We start from the raw sequence: 22,500 nt of genomic DNA on the forward strand, positions 1-22,500 counted from the left end.
GTGTGTGTGTGGGTGTGTGTGTGTGTGGGTGTGTGTGTGTGGTTTTGGGTGTGTGTGGGTGGGGTGTGTGTGTGTGTGTGGGTGGTTGGGTGTGTGTGTGGTTGTGTGTGTGTGGTGGGTGTGGTGTGTGTGGGGTGTTGTGTGTGTGTTGGGTGTGTGTGTGTGTGTGGTTTGTGTGTGTGGTGTGTGTGTTTGTGTGTGTGTGTGTGTGTTTGTGGTGTGTTTGTGTGTGTGTGTGTTTGTGTTTGTGTGTGGTGTGTGTTTGTGGTGTGTGTGTGTGTTTTGGGTGTGGTTTGTGTGTGGGTTTTTGTGTGGTGTTTGGTGTTGTGTGTGTGTGTTTGTGGGTGGTGTGTGTTTGTTTTGTGGGGTGTGTGTTTGTGTGTGTGTGTGTGTTTTTGTGTGTGTGTGTGTTTTGGGGGTGTGTGTGTGTGTGTGTGTGTGTTGTGGTGTTTTGTGGTGTTGTGTGTGTGTGTGTTGTTTGTGTGGTGTGGTGTGGTGTGTGTGTGTTTGTGTGGTGTGTTGTGTGTGTGTGTGTGTGTTTGGTTGTGTTGGGTGTGGGTTGTGGTTGTGGTGGTGTTGTTGTGGTGTGGGTTGGTGGTTGTGTGTTGTGTTGTGTGTGGTGTGTGTGTTGGGTGTGGGGGGTGGTGTGTGTGTGTGTGTTGTGTTGTGTGTGGTGGGTGTGGTGTGGTGTGTGTGTTGTGGGTTGTGGTGTGTGGTGGGGTTGTGGGGTTGTGGTGTTGGTGTTGGTGGTGTTGTGGTGGTGTGGTGTGTTTGGGTGTGTGTGTGTTGGTGTGTGTGGTGGTTGTGTGGTTGGTGGGTGTGTGTTGGTGTGTGGTTGGTGTCGTTGGTGTGGTTGGGGGGGGGGTGGGTGGGGTGTTGGTGGTGGTTGTTGGTTGGTGTGGTGTGTGTTTGGTTTGTGTGTTGTTTGGTGTGTGTGGTGTTGTGGTGGTGTTGGTTGTGTGTTGTGGGTGTTGTTGTGTGGTGTGGGTGTGTTGGTGTGGTTGTGGGTGGGTGTTGTGTGTGGTTGGTGGGTGTGTTGGTTGTGTGTGGGGTGTTGGGGTTTGGTGTGTGTTGGTTGTGTGGGGTGTGTGTGTGGGTGTTGTTGGGGGTGTTGTTTGGGTGTGTGGTGGGTGGGTGTGTGTTGTGGTGGGTTGGTGTGGGTGTGTTGGTTTGTGGGGTTTGTGGTGGTGGTGTGTTGGGGTGTGTTGGGTGGTGGGTTGTGTTGTGGGTGTTTGTGGTGTTGGTGTGGGGTGTGGTGTGTGTGTGGTGTGTGGTGTGGGGTGTTGGTGGGGGGTGTTGGTGTGTGTTTGGTGTGTGTGGTGGTTGTGTGGTTGTGTTGGTTGTGTGTGTGTGTGTTTTGGTGGTGTGTGTGGGGTGTGGGTGTGTGGTGTTGTTGGGGTGTGGGTGTGGTGTGTTGGGTGGGGTTGTGGTTGGTGTGGTGTTGTGTGTGGGTGTGGGTTTGTTGGTGTGGGTGTTGGTGGGGGTGTGTTGGTGATGGTGGTGGGGTGGTGTGTGGGTGGGTGGTGTGTTGGTGGTTGTGTGGTTGGGTGGTTGTGTGTGGGTTGTGTGGTGGTATGGTGTTGTGTGGGGTTGGTTGGTGGGGTGTGTGTGGTGGTGGGTGGTGGTGTGTTGGGTGTTGGTGTGTGTGTGGGTGGTGGTGTTGGGTGTTGGGTGGTGGTGGTTGGGTGTGTGTGGTGGTTTGTGTGTGGGGTTGTGGTTGGGTTGTGGTGTGGTGTTGTGGGTGTGGGGGGGTGGTTTTGTTGTGTGGTGGGTGTGGTGTGTGTGTGGTGTTGGTGTTGTGTGGTGTGGTGGGGTGGGGTGTTGGTGGGGTGGCGTGGTGTGTGTTGGTTTGTGGTGGTGGTGGTTGTGTGTTGTGTTTGGGTGTGTTGTGGTGGGTGTGTGGGTTGGGTGTGTTGGGGTGTGTGTGTGGTGGGTGTGGTGGGGGGTGGTGTGTGTGTTGTGTGTGTGGTGTGGGTGTGTGTTGGTGGTGTGTGGTGGTTGTGGTGTGGGGTTGGTGTGGTGTTGTGGTGGTTGTGGTGGTGTGTGTGTGTGTGGTTTGGGTGTTTGTGGTTGGGGTGTGTGTGTTGTGGTGTTGTGGTGTGTGGTGTTTGTGGGTGTTGGTGGTGTTGGTGTTTGGTGTGTGGTGTTGTGTGGTTGTGTGTGTGTGTGTGTGGGTGTTGTTGTGTGTGTGGTGTGTGGTGTGTTGGTTGGTGTGTTGTGGTGTGGTGTGTGGGTTGTGGTTGTTGTGGTGGGTGGTGTGGTGGGTGTGTGGTTGGTGGGGTGTGGTGTGTGGTGTTTGTGGTGTTGGTGGTGTTGGTGTGGTTTTTGTGGGTGTGTGGTGGTTTGGTTTTGGGGGGTGTGGGGGTTTTGGGGTGTGGGTGTGGTTGTGTGTGTTTTGGTTGTGTGTGGTTTGTGTTTGTGGTGGGGTTGGGGGGTTTGTGGTGGGTTTTGGGTGGGGGGGTTGTGGTGTTTGTTGGGTGGGTGGGGGGGGGGTTTTGTGTTGGTGGGTTGGTTGGTGGGTGGTGGTGTGTGGTGTGTGTTGTGGTGTTGGGGTTGGTGTGGTGTGTGTGGTTGTGGGGTTGGTGGTGTGGTTGGGTGGGTGGTGTGTGGGTGGTGTGGTTGGGTGGGGTGGTGGGTGTTGTTGTGTGTGTGTTGTTGTGGTGGGTGGGGTGGGTGGGGTGTGGTGTTGTGTGGGGGGTGGTTGGGGTGTGTGTGTTTGGTTGTTGGTTTGTGGTTGGTTGTTGTGTTGGGGGGGGTTGTGGTGGTTGTGGTTTGGGGTGGGTGGTGTGGTGGTGTGGGGGTTGGTTGGTTGTGGGGTGTGGGTGTGGGTGTGGGGGTTTGTGGGGGGGGTGGTGTGGGGTTGTTGTGGGTGGGTGTTGGTGTTTTGTGGTGTGTGGTGGTGGGGGGGGGTGTGTGTGGTGGTGGTTGGTGTGGTGGTGTGGGGGGTGGTTGGTGGGGGTTGGTGGGGTGGTTGGTGGGTTTGGGTGGGTTTGTGTGGGTGTGGGGTTGTTTTGTGGTGTTGGTTGTGGTGTTGGTTGTGGTGTGTTGGGGGTGTTTGGGTGTGTGTGTGGGTGGTGGTGTTGTTGGGTTTTGGTGGGTGGTGTGTGGTGGGTGTGTGGTGGTGTGTGTGTTGGTGTGTTTTGTGTGGGGGGGGTGGGGGTGGGTTGGTGGTGGTTGTGTGTGTGGTGTGTGTGTTGTGGGTGGTGTTGGGTGTGTGTGTGTTGTGTGTGGGGTTTGTGGGTTGGTGTGGGTGGTTGGTGTGGGGGTGTGTGTGTGTGTGTGTGTGTTGGTGTGTGTGGGGTTGGTGTGGTGTTGTGTGTGTGTGTGTGGGTTGTGGTGTGTTGTGTGTGTTGTGAGGTGTTGTGGTGTGTGTGTGGGTGGTTGTGTGTGTTGGTGTGGGTGGTGTGTGGTGTGTGTTGTGTGGTGTGTGTGGGTGGTGTGTGTGGTTGTGGTGTGGTTGGGTTGTGTGTGTGTGTGTGTGTGGTGTGTGTGTGTGTGTGTGTGTGTGGTTGTGTGTGTGTGTGTGTTGTTGTGTGTGTGTGTGTGTTGTGGTTGTGTGTGTTGTTGTGGTGTGTGGGTGTGTGTGTGTTGTGTGGTGTGTGTTTGTGTGTGTGTGTGTTGGTGTGTGGTGTGTGTGTGGGGGTTGTGGGTGTGTGGTGGTGTGTGTGTGTGTGTGTGTGTGGGTGTTGTGTGGGTGTGTGTGTGTGTGGTGGTGTTGGTGGTGTTGTGTTGGGTGTGTGTGTGGTGTGTGTGGGTGTGTGGGTGTGTTGTGTGTTGTGTGTGTGTGGGTGTGTGTGTGTGTTGTGTGTGTGTTGTGGTGTTGTTGTGTGGTGTGTGTGGTGTGGGTGTTGTGTTGGTGTGTGTGTGTGTGGTGTGTGTGTGGGTGTGTGGTGTGTGTGGTGTTGTGTGTGTTGTGTGTGTGTGTGTGTGTGTGGTTGGTTGTGTGTTGGTGTGTGTGTGTGTGTGTGTGTGGTTGTGTGGTGTGTGGTGTGTGGTGTTGTGGTGTTGGTGTGTTGTTGGGTGTGTGTGTTGTGTGTGTGTGTGTGTGTGTTGTGTGGTGTGGTGTGTGGTGTGTTGGTTTGGTGTGTGTGTGTGTGTGTGTTGGTGTGGTTGTGTGTTGTTGGTGGTGTGTTGGTGGTGTGGTGTGTGGTGTGTTGGTGTGTGTGTGGTGTGTTGTGTGGTGTGTGTGTTGTGTGTGTGTGTGTGTGTGTTGTGGGTGTGGGTGGTTGTGTGTGGTGTTTGTGGGTGTGTGTGTGTTGTGTGGTGTTTGTGTGGTGTGTGTGGTATTAAATATATATTTATATATTAATTTATAATAATATTATATAAATAATAATATAAATATATATATATAAATAAATATTTATATAATATTATATAAATATTATATATATATATATATTAATATATATATTTATATACAACACATATTTATAAATATATATACACACACATATATATATATATATTTATATATATATACACACATATATAAATATACACACACACACATATATATATACACATCACAACACACATAATATATATATATATATATATATAATATTATATATATATCATACATATTTTTATATATATATATATATGTGTGTGTGTAGTGGTGTGTGTGTGTGTGTGTGTGTGTGTGTTGTGGTGTGTGTGTTGTGTGTGTGTGTGTGTGTGTTGTGTGTGTGTGTGTGTGTGTGTGTGTGTGTGTGTGTGTATATATATATTTTATTATTATTTATATAAGTATTATATATATATATATATACATGTGTATATATGTATATATGTGTGTATGTATCTATGTATGTATTTATTTAGGTCTATAGGTCTCAACCAGACTGATTTTTAGCAGTATACCCAGTCATTACCATATTTAAAATGTGATCAAATACAAACCATATTTTCAGCATTTTAAAGACTGTAATGTGTAGAACTGACATTACAGCTTACATTTGTCTGGCCTGCAGAAATCTCACATACTTTATTGTTAGTTTGATTGCACATTGTTAATTATATTTCTGTGCTTCCTTTTTCTTTTCTTATTTTTAAGCATCAAACAGAATCTCCACAAAATATTTTCTTGAAATTTGGGTTTAATTACTTTTTAGGACAAATTAGATTTTTTTCAGGTATGCCAATTGTCAAAATGTATTTTTTTTAAAGTATATCAATATGCAGGAGTCATATTAATGGAAGAAATTATAAGTTGAAGATATTTGCCCTGAACTCAATTCACATTATTGTAAACTGTAAAACCTTAAGAACATAACATTTCCTCTAGCCTGTTTTATGCAGTTTGCAAAACAAATGATATCCAAAATCATCAAAATGTTGGAGTATTAACCCATTCACCTGGGGATTGTGTACATTCCACTGTAGTTTTTAGTGAATTTTATTGCAAACAAATGGCTTCAAATGTGCTCAGCCACCAAGGAGTTCATTAGCAGGCCTTAGTGCCATACATGATTTCCCCTTTGAATTTGGAGGATTTTTTTTTTTTTTTTTTTTTTTTTTTTTTTTTTTTTTGCTAATAATATTGATTCTGTTGTTATTATCATTGGCATTATGGTTTTGATGTTCTTAAAATACTAATATCAATAAAAAAAATATTAAATAATAAAAATGAATCTTACCAGATATCAAGTAAAATGGTGAACAAATGAGATAGGTAGGCCTAATAATTGACTCTTTGGTGACTAAGCACATGTGGTGCCATCTCTGTCTAAAGACAGTAAATGAACTGAAATTACAGTGGCCATGGCATGTATTTTTGCTATACGGGGCCGTTGGGTTAACAGCAAAAGCAGAAAGGTCACTTATGTAAAAGTTTCATTTGAATGAAAACTGATGACCCCTTTGGGATCATTACTATTTTTAGAAGTTTATTAATATTCTGAATGATTTTCATTTCTTGAACAGAAATGCCCTTTCATTACAAGTGCTGGAAGAGCTGCATTCTGCTGTGGTGGAAGATACCCCCGGTTTACGATGCATTGTGGTTGGTGCTCAAGGCAAGGTCTTTTCTGCTGGACACAACTTGAAGGAGCTGGTGAGTCCAAGAGTAGACATACAGTATATTAGTATGAATTCATTTCACTCAGACTCAAGTGAACATTAATTTAGTTTAAACAGATAATTAGGTTAGGAGTACTGAAGATTAATTTGTTTACATAATTAAACCAATTTTCCTATCTTCAGACTTCCAAAGAAGGTCGAAATTACCACCAACAAGTGTTTGAGAAATGTACAGAACTTATGCTGGCTCTGCAAAATATTCCAACTCCTGTTATTGCCAAAGTTAATGGCATAGCAACTGCAGCAGGTTGCCAGTTTGTTGCATCATGTGACATTGTTATTGCTACAGACAAATCTTCATTTTCAACTCCAGGGTGAGAGAAAAAAAAATAGTTTCTTAATATTTCATTGCTGTAATGTTGTAGTAAAATGGTTCTTATCTAATTAGTTCAGGAAATCAGATCATGTTCATAAGTCATAACTCAGATATTGAAAATAGTAATAAACAAAATAATGGATGACATGTTTATTTTTCAAACTTATTAATAACAACTTTTGATTTACTTTCATTCATTTGTTACTTAGCACAGATTATGTAGAAAAAATAACATATAGCACAATGTACAGGGGGGGGGGGGATCACAGCTGTAAAAAAAATATTATTCTCGTGCAGAGGAAGTGTCGGTATTTTCTGCTCAACTCCCGGCATACCTCTTGTGAGATGTGTACCGAGGAAGGTGTCTGCCCATATGTTGCTGACAGGTCTGCCACTAACAGCAGAGGAAGCTCTAAGGGCAGGATTAGTCTCCAAGATTGTTACTGAGCAAGAATTAGGTAAATTATCATATAAAGTATTTTAGGAAATAGAAGATGCTTGAAAGACTTCTTCTTGCTTTTATGTGAATAGATATGTAAGCATTTTTGTAGCAAAATATAGTAGTTCTATCATTATTCCTATATTTTAGTATCAGTTTCCAAAAAATACAATTTTGTAAATGTAAAATTACTTTGGTGGCATGTATTGGGCTTGGGTCATTTTTTTAAATAGTCACAGTCATAATATTTTCTGCTGAATGTAATCAAATTTCTCATTTAATTCCCTTTTTTAAGTGTTATGTTTGGTATATTGCATTAAGAATATATCTTTAGTATGATTTGTTTCAATTCAATAAAACGTTTATTATAAATATCTGTGCACTTAGATCCCAAGAAAAATATTTAACATTCATGTCCTTTGATATGCTTAAGTTGCACTATACCAGTGATTCTCATCCAGGGGAAAATTTAGCCCATGGAGGTGAAAATCTATATAGCATAGGGTAAATCTTCAAGGAGATTGCTGGCTAATATATTGGATCATGGCACACATTGTGTGTGGTATAACATATACGAGTATGCTAATCTTCTGAACATCTACACTCATACCCTGTCACCCATCCCCAGCCAAAGTCTTCCAATTTAGCAATATTGTTGGTAAATGTAGTGATACTTGTTGCATCTTCATAAAAGAATTTGGTGGAGTTGCTGCTAATATCTGGTTCAAACTTAAATTTCTTCATTCTTCAGCTTGTTCTTTGTTTCTTTGGCATTGTATATGTATATATTGATAGCACTGTCATCAACAGCTCATAAAGAGATAAGGTATTTTTGTTTGCACTTTCTTATTTGTAAGTAGTATAGTCATTGCCTTCATCACAGGTTACTGTTTCAAATCTTGTATTTCGAGTGTCTTTTTACTAGTTGTGCATATTTTTGACATAGAAGCTAATGGTAAAATACATAATTTATCAAGTATTGTGTTGTATACATTCTTTTTTAAAAAATAATTTATTTCTGGGAATTAGAGGTATAAATAGTGAATTACATCCAGCCTAGGGAGAAATGACAAAGGAAAAATTGAGTATCACTGCACTATCCCTACTTTGTATGTCTGCCTAGCATCACTTTCACATCCTGTGTGGCCCCAGATAGCTGACTTAATCTTGTGATTATAATTTTTTCTACATATTTGCATCTTTAATCATTTATTTTTATTAATAGGGAAAAAAGAGACTAGAATTTGTTCCATATAAGAATATACTGATTTTCTTTTTCTGTATGTTCAATTTAGTTTTATCTGAAAGAAATTGATATGTACTGTTAGTGTGTGTGTTTGAAGTTTGCTGCAGATGCATTTAGTTAGACATACTCTCTTCTCTTTTTCAGATTCCGAAGTGCAAAAAACAGTAGATGCTATAACGCACAAAAGTAAAGCTGTAATTGCACTAGGAAAAAAATTCATGTATAAGCAGATGGAAATGGGAATAGAGGAAGCCTATAGGTAAGTAAAGAATATTTGCTAAAGATATGATATCAACAGAGACAATGAAGTGTTATTTTGCCTTTTTCTTTTAATTCTGTGTTAATGTTCTCAACAACTTTGTAAGCTTCAGGAACAAACTTTGCCTTTCAGAACATTTCATGTCTCTCCCTATGTTTATATCCCCAATCTAGGGTTAGCCATCTCTCAGTTAGTTAAATTATCCAAAAGGGGATATACTTTGCATACCACAAAGTAATTGGCTTGGTTAACATTTGTGGACATCATGATTTCTGCTTTCTTTTGAATCCATTTTCTTAGTTTTGATCTTTATTATTATTATACATAATTTGTGATCTTACTGATCCCATTAATTTCAAATAAGCCACATTTAAATAAGTAAGTATGGGTTAAGTTAAAGCAGTTTAAAATAATAATGCAGTATGTAGTTTCAACCCAAAACCAACGGTCATAGCAGGTACACTAGGGTGTTTCAATAAATCCGACTTTTTCATAATCATTCAGCAAGTTGCTAAACAGGCGCCTACTATGCTTAAATGACGACATGCATAATATTAGACAAATCAAAAAATATCTACTATTCGCAATTTTTTATTAAAGTATAATACCATTTCCGGCGCTGAGATGAGGTGCGGCAGCCTCAGCGGCCTGGCTGTGACCCGCAAGAACCCACGGAAGGCATTTCGGTTCATCCGACATTATGGCAGAATCAAACATAGGGTAACTTAGGTCATTGTGAATGATTCCTGGGGACTTCCGTAAAGATCCCAGTCACTATGCATTTCCATATAAACTTGTGCTACCCTTTAAAATGCACGTTACTCGCTCGCCTATATTGTGGTGACAATCTCGTCAGTGGCAATATGGCACTTCGACGTGGTGGTTCGCATGTGCCGATACACGTATACTGAAAGAGTTTGGTACCATTGATGTTTTGCCACCTAAACCACTGACGAAGAGTGACATTTTGCTCGATACTGTGCCTTAAAAGGACATGGTAACCAGACACTAAAAGGATGCTCAAAAGATGCTTGCCATGCAATAATTTGACTATTACGGAATCTCAGATTTTATCCAAATTGCAGGCGGAAATTGCTGGCGTATAGCAAAATTCGGCATTAAGACAATATCACTTTGGTATATGAAAGAAAAAAAAAAGAAAATAAAGAAAGAGTACTACGGCTCCATCAGAAATGTATCACTGAAGACAAAATTCTCGAAAACTGTGATTGTGTCATTCAAGGCAAAGAAACAACCCCGAGAAATCCTCAAGGAAGATATAGATTGGTATGATGCAAAAGTACAAGGAAGCAATGGATCACTCGGAAGTGTTGATTATCAGGTGCAAAGACGGGAATTTAACAGACTGAAATGGAAGCAGACCAACAATGCAGAAGTCCCATTTATATGCATCACTGAAGATATTGCAGAAATGTCTTTTGCCAGTTGGTGCCAGGTGGCTGAGATTTTTTTGTTCCCTCCTACACATCTGCCTGACCATTGACACCATATTGACTAAGCTGGAAGGAGTTTGTGATGGTGATTTGCCCAATAAATCCAAGATTGGAATAAAGAACAACACCATAAAGAGTCTGAAAGCACTGAAAAAAAATCCAAGAACAATCGGAAGTATTTTTGATTTTGCAAAAGTTCATTTCATGTGCTGGCGTTCTGCTGTGAACAGCAATGGAATGACTCTTTTCAGAACTGCTATTGAAACTTCAAGGAGGTATGCCAGGATTGGCTGTGAACTTGGCTTTCCTAGCGGCTACTTCTCGTCCATCAACAGACATCTGTACAATGCAGATGGTACACTTCTTCCCTTGGCTGTTGATCATGATTACGTCGATGAAGTTGCAAAGATCTTGAAAAGAGGAATTCGTGAAAAATGGCCATACACACCAGCCCTATTCAAAAATAAGGAGAAGCACAATTTCACTGCAGAAAAACTGTGTAATCTGAGTGTGAAAGATTTAATTTCCCAACATCTGACCACAGATATGAAGTTTGCATACTTGGCCTATGATATGCATGAAATCGATATGTAGAAACCCAAAAGTTCATTAATACCTGGCCATAATCAAAACTGTGAAAGACTGATTGGAGACATGAAAAAAATGTGAAGACATAAACAGAATTGTTGTTGTAACAGAAACTAGAGAACAGCGCAGTCGGAGATATGGCAATGTAAACAAAGGAGTAGAATGAAAATTATATTGTATGCAATATATAATGTTCCAAATGAAATCATTACTAGAACCCTTATCCTTTTATAGCCTCTTGTTAAATAGAATATGTTACTTCAAATCATTTAAGCGAAGTGAGAAGTCCGAGAGCCAAAGCATGCTCTCAGCGACCCAAGCCCGATTCGGTGGGAGAGAACACAAAGTAAAGAGAAGTCAAGCCTACTAATTGAAAAATTAGTCTATGGCAATTAAAGAACTTTATATAATATTAATTTATAATAGAAATAATTTTTATGCAAAAAATATTAAAGAAAAGTATAATATTGAGGTATTTTAAAAATAAAATAGTTTACCGACAACAGAAAACAAAGCGTTATTTGGCGTTCGAAGCGGTGTCTAAATCATAATTTTATCAAAACTTTCAATTGAAAACAGAGAATGCGAGATATTCTTTGACTTTAATTAAAAATACATTTCCAAACTCAGAAAATTCATAGGCGCCTATTTCTTAACTTGCCCCCGGGATTCGAGCAAATTTTAGAAAATCGACAATTATTGAAACACCCTAATGTACACATATGCCATGCCCACTTTGAGTTTACTATATTAACTGCATTTACACATAGATGACTCCACTTGTACTAAGTCACCAATGAGCCAATTATGAGTATTATTTGTCTTACCTTTTTCCTTGATATTTTAAAATATTTTATGTTATCTTATATTGCCACTACTGATATCAATAACATTATAGTAATTATAATATCAATTATAAAAATAACACCATCGATATTGATAGCATTAGTAAAGAAAAACAGAAAGGTTAAATCAGGTAAGCACTAGCAGAGCCATCTATGTGCAGAGACATTTCACAAAAAAAAAATAACATGCACATGCATATATATGTGTGAAGATACTATTTATTTACTTATTTCTGTATATATGATGTTGAAGTTGCAGGCTACATGACTAAATATGATATACACAATATATTTTCAGGGAAGGAGCATGTGTAATGGTAAACAATATCAACATGAAGGATGGGCAAGAAGGTATCACTAGTTTTGTGGAAAAGAGAAAACCAATTTGGTCTCATACAGATGAATAAAAATATTTTGTAGGTAAATAAAATATTTTGCAGTTCTCTTCTCTGTTGTTGCATCAGTTTTGTGCTCTTTTAAAAATCAGATAAATTAAATCATTGTTTTATCTTTATCATTTAGATTTATCATTTAAAAATAGCTATATTTATACTTTGAGAGGTATAACATTTCTGCATTTACTGTAATTTTACAAAAAGTAGTGCAATAAATTTTCTGTAGTTTGTTATATTGTCAAAGAATAATAAATATTTTACATAAGCCCCAGTTACTTCTTCTCCTAATAATAATAGTTTGAATATATAAGGAAAAACAGTTTAAACTTGAAACACCCAAGTACCAAGAAAAATAAAGTAGGAGATATAGTTTTTTGTTTAGGCTTACATCAATGTTTTTTTCTACATATTTCAAACATGTAGTTACTTTTGCTATAAAATTTCATATAAACTAGATATTAGTGCTGACAGATTGAGAGAGGAAAAGAAAGGAAAAGGAAGAGGGGCAGGAGGGAGAGAGAAAGAAAAAGGGGGAGGGGGTCAAATTCACTTGGTCACTCTCCTTCTTCTCTCCTCACTTTCTTCTCCCTTTCCCTTCCCTCCCTCCCCCCTCCTCCCTCCCTCTCTTTCTCTCTCTCTCTCACTCTCACACGCATGCACACACGCACACGCACGCACACGCACACGCACACGCACACGCACACGCACACGCACACGCACACGCACACGCCCACGCCCACGCCCACGCCCACGCCCACGCCCACGCCCACGCCCACGCCCACGCCCACGCCCACGCCCACGCCCACGCCCACGCCCACGCCCACGCCCACGCCCACGCCCACGCACACACACACACACACACACACACACACACACACAGAGCTTCTGTATCAAATAACGTTAGATTATTCTGAATAAACTGATATAAGTCCAGAAAATTTATATTTTTGTTGTATGCTAAACTGTTGTGATAGTAATTATAAGAAGAAAAGTCATGGTGATAGCAATAACGATAACAATAGGTAATGATGATTATGATGACAATGACAATGATAGTAATATCTTTATAACAATCATCATCATCATTTTTATAATAATAATAATAATATTAATAATAATAATAATAATAATGATAATAATAATAATAATAATAATAATAATAATAATTTCAATATCAATAATAATATTATAAATGGTTATGTTAATAATATTAGTAATATTAATAATGATGATATTACTAGTACTACGACTAATTATTATTATTATAAAAATAACAAAAATAATGATGATGATGATGATGATAACAATAAAAACAACAATATAATGATAATAATAACAATAATACTAATAATAATAACAATAATAATGATAGCATGAAGGCAAATACTGTAACAAGAGTATTAGAAGTACTACTAATACTACTTGCAATGCTGGTAATAGTAGTTGTAGTTGTAGGTCATGAGCTGTATATTCAAAATATAGCAATAGGGTGGGGCTTTGGGATGTAGCCCCTGGGTAAGAAGTCTTTTGGTTCACAAGATGTTTGTAGAATTCCAGAATGGTCTGTGGTCAAAAGCAACAAATGTGCCAGGCATCAAAGGTCCCACGGCATTATGACAAAGTATAATGGCAAAAAAGGTAAAAATGAGTTAACGTTTAGGATAAGTTGGAGAGAAGAAAGGATGAAGAAGTGAAGGAAAAGGAAAGAAGATGGTGAAAACACCATGCAAAATTACTTGAGGCGAGGGCTCCGCCTCCTAAGCCCCTCCACGGTATCAAATATCAAGGGATTGAGGGGGAAGTGAATAATAATGATGATGATGATGATAACTAATAGCTATAATAATAATAATAATAATAATAATAATAATAATAAAGATTATAATAATGATATTACTATTACTTGTCGAATACGAATATAAAAATCTGAAGGCTGAATGAGTCAGGGATGATCATTTTCTAGATGAGAGGGAGTACCATCAACTGATATATAAGGCAGATTTATTGAACTCTGTCATTATTATATTTAATATCACTAAACCACAATCACCAAAAGGTTATCATCAAAAACAACTACCAAAAAGAAATATTCATATTTACTGAAAATTATTATACAGTATATTTACACTCATCAGTCTCATCTGATGTATTTCCAATTCTAAAATTCCTTACATTGTTCATCTTTTAATGCAAACAAACTAGCTGATTTGGGTATTATATCTTTAAAGAGTGGTTTGCTATGGGTTATATTATCTATAATATGTTCTAGACACCAATGCTTGTGAAGCAAACTATGCTGCAGAGTCCAAGGTCCATAGCGAATGCAGCGCATTTGTGTGCATACAGCAGTGGTCTTGAGCCGTAATGCTAGATCATGCACCAGGTGTTGAAGGTAGACAGCATTTTCATTAATGCATGAAACTCTGGAAAGATTGTTCAGTTACTGTAGTAATAATGTAAATAAAAACACATACTAATTAAATACATTCCCTTTGGCTTTTCATGTTAGTTTCTTGAAAGGCAATTAAAGATGTAGTCTGTCTGCTTATTCATGGAGATGCATGTGACTTGGGTTGCCATATAAGGCCTCTAAAACTCCACTATTATTTTTGATAAAGTTCTTTTGCCTATAACTGTATCACAAATACATATTCTTTCCTACTGGAATTTTAGTTACTTGAGGATCCAGATAATCTTACCTAGTGTGAAATCTGGTAAATTGAAGTCAACAATTTTGAGAGCATAGATTAATGGTGGGGATTTCTCACCAGGTCTTACAAGGCCCTCAGCTGAGAGAGCTTCATATGCTTCCTGTTGATATTAGACATTTATTTAGAAAAATTCTACAACATAAATGGAAAAGTATATTACAGTATTTTTTATATTGGGACTCTATAATGTTAACTTTATTACAAACTATCATTCTTACTGATCATATGAAAGTGCACCAACACCTGCTGTTTTTTGTTGGCAGAACCTCTTACCTGAGACTGTGGGTCAAGACCCAAAAAATTAAGTGAACTCCTCTGATGACCAGCCTGTATGGTCATTAATGTTCGCATCAAGCGTCCTCTTGTTATATGCTTGTATGTTGACTTCCCTATAACCTTCACTCAAAAAGGAAGAAATTATTAAGTTATTTATGAAGTAATCTGAATATTACACATCACATGAAATACAACACTAATACCATTAAATTTCATTAAGGTACATAATAATCAGATTCTGCAATACCTTCATTACAGATTTTTTTTTTTTTTCTTGAAAACACAACAAACAACTAACAATTGTAAATGGTGTGCCAGTCTATGTTATAAAATTTTACAATCATTAAAACATATCAAAACTGATCAAAGGATATCTATTCAATTACAATTATAATAAATAACCATGATTAAATGGGTACTCACCTTTGCCATGAATAAAGAGCGTGTCAGTTGTTCGTCCAAACTGGCCCGAAACCACGTAAGAACGGATCAACTGTGACTCCCTTACTTTGTGTGTACCTTTTGTGCCACTATTCACACCCAAAATGCAAACTCCTAAGAAAAGGAATTTCATTTTAATATCCAATACATTTTTACAAATCTAAATGAAACACTAAAATTCAGTAAGAAAATATGTTACAGAAATATGCCATTCTAGTTAAGTTGTATTCTGCACTAAGTAATTTTTTTTTTTTAATGTGTGACATAAAAAGAAAAATTATAAATCAATAGGAACCCTTATCTACCTGAGATATTTTTATCTAACTGATGGGCCCATGTTAGTTTAATATCCTTTGGTTGGTATCTTGGACCAAGAACTAATGGGTGATCAGCATAATTCTCCTTCAATTTCACAACCAACTTCTCTGTAACACTGCCTGCAAGGGTTTTATATATTAAAATTATATATTAATGCTTAAGCACGGATCATGATTAATAATTCAGAGCAAACAGTCAATAGAAGGAAAAAAAAATCACAATCACATTTCAATTTGCACCCCCCATTTGCATGATATACCAAACTAACCTTCAATGGCAACTATAGGTGTGGCTGGACGAGTCTTTAGTAAATTGAGATCACGGGTAAGGTTACCAATCACCACTTTTCTCAGGTGATTCATGGTCATATCTGCAGGTTTGTATACACAAAATACACCCTGAAGCATATTCCATGCTTCAGGTGCATACCTGATAACTTTAAGCATTGTTACAGATTTATGGATCTTTACATAAAATCAATGGGGATATCACAACAATCTTAAGTCCTGTCAATACATGGAGCCTCGATCTTCTTCATATAAGAAGTAAATTGTAACAGTTCCTTCAGGTGTGTAAATCTCCTCTTGACAACTTATAAGAAACGATGCACCACAACCATAGGCTAGGCAGGGTAAACCTGGAAAAGAAATGCTTTATTATTCACATACCTATTACTCTATAACTCTATCTATATACCTATATGTCAATCTATCTATCTATCTGTTTATCTCTTTCTTTTTCTCTCTCTCTTTGTCAATCTCTGTCTATTTACACATTAGTGGAGGAAAGTAAATGTCTCCAAATTGGATCTATCTAAACTAAGTAAACACAAATGGGATTGTTTTACATGATACACACCTAGGTTTGCAATTTTCAAAACACGGAAAAATTTGTCGTCCATAGAAAGGTCCTCATATGGTCGCTTGGTACAGTGATACTTCATGTACGGCCAACATCCTGTTCGAAGGATATGATAATTTGCTCCATCAACCTATGAAGAAAATAAATTGAAGGAAGAATAAATGGAAAGAAAGTGCAAGAGCAAGAATAAAAAATTCATGCTATATATGATAATACAATAGCTACCATATGATAAGCATGTAGGAAGATCTGCAATATATAGTCAAGATGTTTGCCTGTAACTACTAAAACCTATTCTGTCATTCACAACACCCTGGAAAACAGTGCCTACCAATCATCCATGGTAATGCATTACACATCATTAATATGCAACTTGGGGTGAGAAAGGGCATGTGATGAGGGTAATGAGGGGTTAGGCAGGGTTCGGTGAAGTCAACCTGGGGTGCTGAGAGGGTTGGGGATCGAGATAGTGTGTGGCTAAGAATATTTTCTTAGGGCTGGATGTATACCTATACTGTATATGAGATGAGCTTGGAACATGCTTAATATTTCTTCATATTTTGACCCTCTCTTTCTCTGTTATTTCAGACTCCTCACTTGTTAATAACACACTTTCTATGTCTAATGAATTCCTCTATCGTTCTTGTGTCAAATACCTAAAAAGCTTCATACAGGATGCCATACTCATCATTCATCATCATTATGGAGCTAACGCCGGCAGGGGCGCATAGCCGCATCCACCCTCCGCTTCCACCTACGAGGATCCCTCATGGCGAGCCGCCAGGCAGGGGCCCGGCCCATCTCTAGTTCCTCACGACAGGTTTGATCGATTTGCCCAAGCCACGACCTTCTCGGTCGTCCCACAGGCCTCCTCCACCCAGGGTTGTCTCGGACAGAGACAACCTGATGGGCAGGATCATCCTGTGGGAGTCGAGCCAAGTGGCCATATAGCCTGAGTTGGCGATCACGGATTGTGCAAGTAACAGGTCCTGTACCGGTCTCACGGTGCAGCCGTTGGTTGGACACATGGTCCCGCCAACTGTACCCCATGATCCGGCGCAAGGATCTGTTACAAAAGGCATCAAGACGAGATTCCAGAGCACAAGATAGTGTCCAAGTTTCACTACCATAGAGTAAAACTGGCAGTATCAGGGCCTTGAAAACACGTAACTTGGTCCTTCTGCACAGGTACCGACATCTCCAAATACTCTTGTCGAGAGATTTCATGACCCCTGCTGCCAGGCCAATCCGTCTACTGACTTCTTGGTCTGACAGCCCAGAGTCGTGAAATGCACTACCGAGGTATATAAAGCTCTTTGTGACTTCGATGTTTTCCCCGCAAGCACGTATCGACTGTACAGGGTCTCCTAGCAGGCCCCCAAAATCCTGGATCTTGGTCTTGGTCCAGGAGACCTCTAGCCCCAGGGGCTTCGCTTCATTGCTAAATGCATCAAGAGCCGCTACAAGGGTTTCCAGAGATTCAGAGAGTAAGGCAACATCATCGGCAAAGTCAAGGTCTGTAACCTTGATATTGCCCAGAGTTGCTCCACAGTGACTTTGGACAGTAGCTCTACCCAGTATCCAATCCATGCAAGTGTTGAAAAGTGTTGGTGCAAGAACACAGCCTTGCCTCACCCCTGAACTAACAGGGAAGAAGCTCGACAGGCCCCCACCACACTTTACAGCACTTTCAGTGCCTGTATACAGGTTTGCTATTAGTCCAATAATCCTTATTGGAATTCCTCTTAGTCTCAGGATCTCCCAGAGAGATTCGCGATGCACCGTGTCAAACGCCTTCTTGAGATCGATGTAGGCTGCGAGCAGCCCACGTCCAAACTCACGACGGCGTTCTATAATGATTCGAAGCGCCAGGATGCGGTCTATTGTGGACTTACCAGGAGTGAAACCAGATTGCTCCGGTCTTTGGTGCCTCAACAGGTGGTCCCTGATACGTCTCAGTAAGATGTGTGCGAGTACCTTGCCTGGTACACTGAGTAGTGTAATGCCTCGGTGATTGCTGCAGTCCCACCGATCCCCTTTCCCCTTCCAGAGAGGGATGACCACACCCCTCAGCAGGTCAGGGGGAAAGGTACCAGTCTGCCAGATGGCAGACAGGACTGCATGCAAGCCCCTTGCCATAGGTTCTCCACCAGCCTTTAACAATTCGGCTGGGATGCCACAGACACCTGCTGCTTTACCACTCTTCAGCTTGGAGATCGCCCCCCTGATTTCGGTCAGGGAGGGTGGATCCTCGCTGATGGGTGGATCTGGCAGAGGAGTCTCAACATTACCCGCATCCATGTTAACTGTTGGTGGATCAACCTTATACAACTGCTCAAAATACTCAGCCCAACGCACACGCACCCCATCAGGATCTGAGATTATCTGGCCACTTGCTGAGCGGACTGCAGCCGTCTGTGAGGGGGGCTTGGAATTCAGCTTTCTCAGAGCTTGGTAGGCAGGACGAAGGTCATTTACAAGGAAATGGCTTTCGACCTCCTCTGCAAGACTACTGATAAACTGTTCCTTATCCCTTCTCAACAGTGACCTAGTCCTGCGCACCAGAGAGCGGTGCAAAGTGCGATCCCCTGACAGTCGAGCCGCACGACAAGCATCTGTGGCTTCCAGCGTCTCCTGCGAGATGGAATTCTGTCTTGTTCTTGGGCGTTCACCAATGGATTCCTGAGCTGCATCAAGCGTTTCACGCTTGAAGGTATCCCACATAAGAACAGGGTCTGTCTGGCCCTCGAGTGCTGTGAGACGACCAGAGATAGCCTTGGCAAACCCCCGGGTACACTCGTCCTCCCTCAATCTGTCCAAATTAAACACCCTAGGGTGTTCATTTGGGCGGCGGGGGGTTCTAAAGTGGACCCGGAGAGTAGCCACCACTATTCTATGGTCAGTTCCACAGAACTCAGCGCTTCGATATACCCTGCAGTTCTGGAGGATCCTCCATCGAGTGCTAACGAGGATGTGGTCGATCTCCTTGGCCACTCTTCCTGTATCGCTGTACCAAGTCCAGCGATGCGGGACAGAACGCTGATACCAGGAGCCAGAAATCCTCAATTTCTGGGACCTAGCAAAGTCACGGAAAAGGAGGCTATTCTCACTGCCAGCATCAGCTCCTGAGCCATGAGGACCGACAGACATCTCGTAGCCAGCTCGATCACAGCCGGATACCGCATTGAAGTCGCCCAGCACAATACGAATATCTCGCCGAGGACATCTGTCTGCCACAGATGCAAGTTTGGCGTAAAACATCTCTTTCACCTCAAGTTTATATACATCCGTAGGAGCGTATACAGCAACAAGAGACATGAAGCCAAATGAAAGCTTCAGTCTCAATATCATGATACGCTCATCGACTGGAGTGACCTCAACTACCAAGGGTTGAAGTCTGCTGGAGATGGTGGCCATCGCTGCGGCCCGACCAGTAGTAGGTGTAGCCACCCTCACTAATCGTGCCACTGCCAGGTCTTCTCACCTCCGAGAGAGCAGCCACCTCAACTCTCAGCTGTTTCAATTCCCTCGATAGTAGTGGTAACCGATCGTCCTGTCGCAGGGAACGGATGTTCCAAGCCCCATACTGATCACTGTCAAATGTAATTTATTCCATGGGGAAAAAAAAATCAAGAAAATGTTAGGTACATATACTTATTTTACCACTATTGGTCAGTAAGTTGGACTTTAGCACAAAAAACAAAAGTAAAGAATGAAGACTGATGAAAGCAACTCACACAGCTTGGAGACAACTGATATTGAGGACAACTAGGAGGAGAGAACCATAGGTATGCACACACAACCAGCATACCAGAGGTGATATCCAGGGTTAAAGAAATATGTTAATGAATTTACTTACTATAAACAGATGTGAAAGAAGATTGTTATGAAATGATGTAAACAGTCCCATTCACAATAACCTACTATAAATGAAAAAATAACCTGTGACATGGTATGAAGGACCAAAGGGGTCTTGGACCATCTGAGTCAAATGCAGCCCCCACAGCATTCCTAAACAATATTGGGTCTGCATGATAAGAATGGTTCCAGTCATCGGACAGAAGCTCCAAGTACTAGTGGATGCCATTAAAGATAAGGTCATATTAGCTCTCATAAAGTTGAAGTAACACCCATAACAAAGAGACAATGGAATTACCAACATATTTAAGTGGCATGAAATTGGTAAAGAGAATATCAAAAAAGTTACAGACCAAAGTCAGTTCTCATAGCTCACCGCTAATGACCTTAGCTGTTGACACAGCAGATAATTTTAAATAATCAATCTCATAGCACAGACTATCCTTCCTAATGCAACATGTGAGACTGAAAAGAGTAAATATTAGGGATTCAAGACTCAAGAGGCAAGCACTGTCAAAAAGTCCCAACAAAACATCATTATACACCACACTCATATATATATATATATATATATATAGATATATATATATATATATATATATATATATATATATACACACACACACACACATATATATATATATATATATATATATATATATATATATAGCAAATACTTCCAATTATATTCTGACCTTCCAATTGAAGTGTGAAAAACCTCTCTGGTCACTGGTTACATCACTATATTTAACAAAATATGATGTCCAATGAGGGAGCTGTCTTTGTCGCAGATGAGTTGTTAGGACGAGAGAGGCTGTAGGTTTAGCTTCTTTTATCCTCCTAAAAATCCTGAGTGTCTGGCTCACATGCATCAGTCCTAAAAGGAAAATATTTAAAGTCCATAGCATTTCACTTTACATCTTCAAAACACAAGCTCAACAAATAATAATTGCAAATAATTGCAAATGACTACAACATATAAAAAAACAAAGAGAAGTGTCTACTACAAAACTAAAAATACTTTTGCATGTAATGGTCTAACACTACCTACAGTAAAACATAATCTTAAATGACAACAGAGTTGAAAGTCTCGAATATCTGATTTTTCTTAATATAGGTAACTGAATCATTACTGTCTATTTTCCTTAATTAAATTTACACCTGCATTACATAAACATTACCTGTATCAAATATTAAAATAATGTTATATCTTTATGGGTCATCTTTGAGTCTCTTTTAAAGGTTCTTTCTTAAAACTTATTTACAATAACAACAGGCCTCATTAGGTGATGTATCAAATTAATATTCCAAGAACACCCAATGATAAAATATGAAAAGGTGTGGTATATACAATAAGACAATTATTTGAAGCCCTAACCTATAAAATATGAATAATATCTGTAATGAAATAAAAGTCATGCATTCATCCCATTACTACCATACAGCCCAAACTAGCTCTCATGCATTTTTTTGAAGAGATAAAATAATGTCAAATAAACAAACTCCAATTGGTAAAAAAAAAAAGGGAGTTAATTTTTCCTTTGATCAGATTCTTGTTCTTATATATGTATCAAGGCAGCTCCCTTTTCTTTCTTTTTGTACCAGTAGTCATTAAATAAAGATACATTATATAAAAATAAAACTTCTTTCACATGCTGGTAAAGGCTCATGTCACTAATAATCTACCTTACTGAATATGATTATAACAAAAATTGTATCAAAATCTTGAAAAAAATAATAACCCAAAATGCTGAGACTGCATGAAATATATGTCATCTCCACTGTGATTATCATATGGGACACAAAATCAGACATTTGATAGTCCCATGTAACAAACAGATAGTTTGTGATGTATCATACATGTCATCAGTATGGTAGTAATAATAATAATCTTCATGTTGTAATCTTACCTTGGTTAAAAAGTTCATTATTTTAATTGACATATAAAAGTATTACCTTTATAATAATGCATAAATGAACATGAAATTAAAGGGACTATGAGAGGCTAGTAAAACTGCCCTATCCACCATAAAACTCATAGCTATAGAGCAAGTGGGAAACTGTTCGCTCTTGCACACTTAGTAATAGCTACATATATCTGTGTCAGAATATTTAGTGATCCAAAGGATTATCACATCATGAGTGTACTACATATGAGATACTACATATTACCAAATGTTATCAAAGTACTATTACTTGAATAAGTAACTGCTCCATATTATTAAAGAAAGTAATTCTGATCATTGTAAGAAGATAAAGGAGCAGTTATAAGTAGTGGAAAATAAGTTCCTGTGACATGATTTTATTTTATGGTTACACAGGTGCTTAGTCAACAAGGAATTCATTACTAATGCTGATTATCTCACCTGTTTATACTTTTCCATGACTTTTAGAAAGAACATGTTATAT

General features: G+C 39.7%; 3 protein-coding genes across 4 annotated transcripts in view; 1 reads left to right on the forward strand and 2 right to left on the reverse strand.

Moving 5' to 3' along the window:
• Window positions 1-11,893, forward strand: part of LOC125042525 (enoyl-CoA hydratase domain-containing protein 3, mitochondrial-like) — a 16,422-nt gene extending 4,529 nt beyond the window's left edge. Inside the window, exons 3-7 of the mRNA XM_047638183.1 lie at window positions 5,929-6,058; window positions 6,208-6,398; window positions 6,698-6,858; window positions 8,230-8,344; window positions 11,530-11,893. Of these exons, the coding sequence (XP_047494139.1) occupies window positions 5,929-6,058; window positions 6,208-6,398; window positions 6,698-6,858; window positions 8,230-8,344; window positions 11,530-11,638 (706 nt within the window). The 3' untranslated portion in view covers window positions 11,639-11,893. The remainder of the gene's footprint in view (window positions 1-5,928; window positions 6,059-6,207; window positions 6,399-6,697; window positions 6,859-8,229; window positions 8,345-11,529) is intronic.
• A 1,811-nt stretch (window positions 11,894-13,704) lies between these two features.
• LOC125045170 (mitochondrial mRNA pseudouridine synthase Trub2-like) lies at window positions 13,705-15,818 on the reverse strand. The gene is made up of 6 exons (XM_047642324.1): window positions 15,641-15,818; window positions 15,360-15,491; window positions 15,037-15,168; window positions 14,611-14,732; window positions 14,326-14,437; window positions 13,705-14,047 (listed from the first exon to the last, which is right to left on the reverse strand). Exons 1-6 carry the CDS (start codon window positions 15,816-15,818, stop codon window positions 13,785-13,787), a joined length of 939 nt encoding a protein of 312 aa, XP_047498280.1. The 3' UTR covers window positions 13,705-13,784.
• Window positions 15,819-15,867: 49 nt separating this feature from the next.
• The window catches only part of LOC125045147 (uncharacterized protein C15orf61-like), a 7,279-nt gene continuing 646 nt past the window's right edge, over window positions 15,868-22,500 (reverse strand). Inside the window, exons 1-4 of one of the 2 annotated variants that reach the window (XM_047642286.1) lie at window positions 21,834-22,500; window positions 20,787-20,968; window positions 16,231-16,363; window positions 15,868-16,009 (exon numbers count right to left, since the gene is read on the reverse strand). The exon at window positions 21,834-22,500 is cut by the window's right edge and continues 72 nt beyond it. In XM_047642286.1, coding sequence (XP_047498242.1) covers window positions 15,882-16,009; window positions 16,231-16,363; window positions 20,787-20,968; window positions 21,834-21,906 — 516 coding nt within the window. In that variant the 5' untranslated portion in view covers window positions 21,907-22,500 and the 3' untranslated portion in view covers window positions 15,868-15,881. The remainder of the gene's footprint in view (window positions 16,010-16,230; window positions 16,364-20,786; window positions 20,969-21,833) is intronic. The other variant, XM_047642294.1, reaches the window with a different exon arrangement.

This window comes from Penaeus chinensis, chromosome 3 (genome assembly GCF_019202785.1).
Source record: "Penaeus chinensis breed Huanghai No. 1 chromosome 3, ASM1920278v2, whole genome shotgun sequence".
NCBI lineage: Eukaryota > Metazoa > Arthropoda > Malacostraca > Decapoda > Penaeidae > Penaeus > Penaeus chinensis.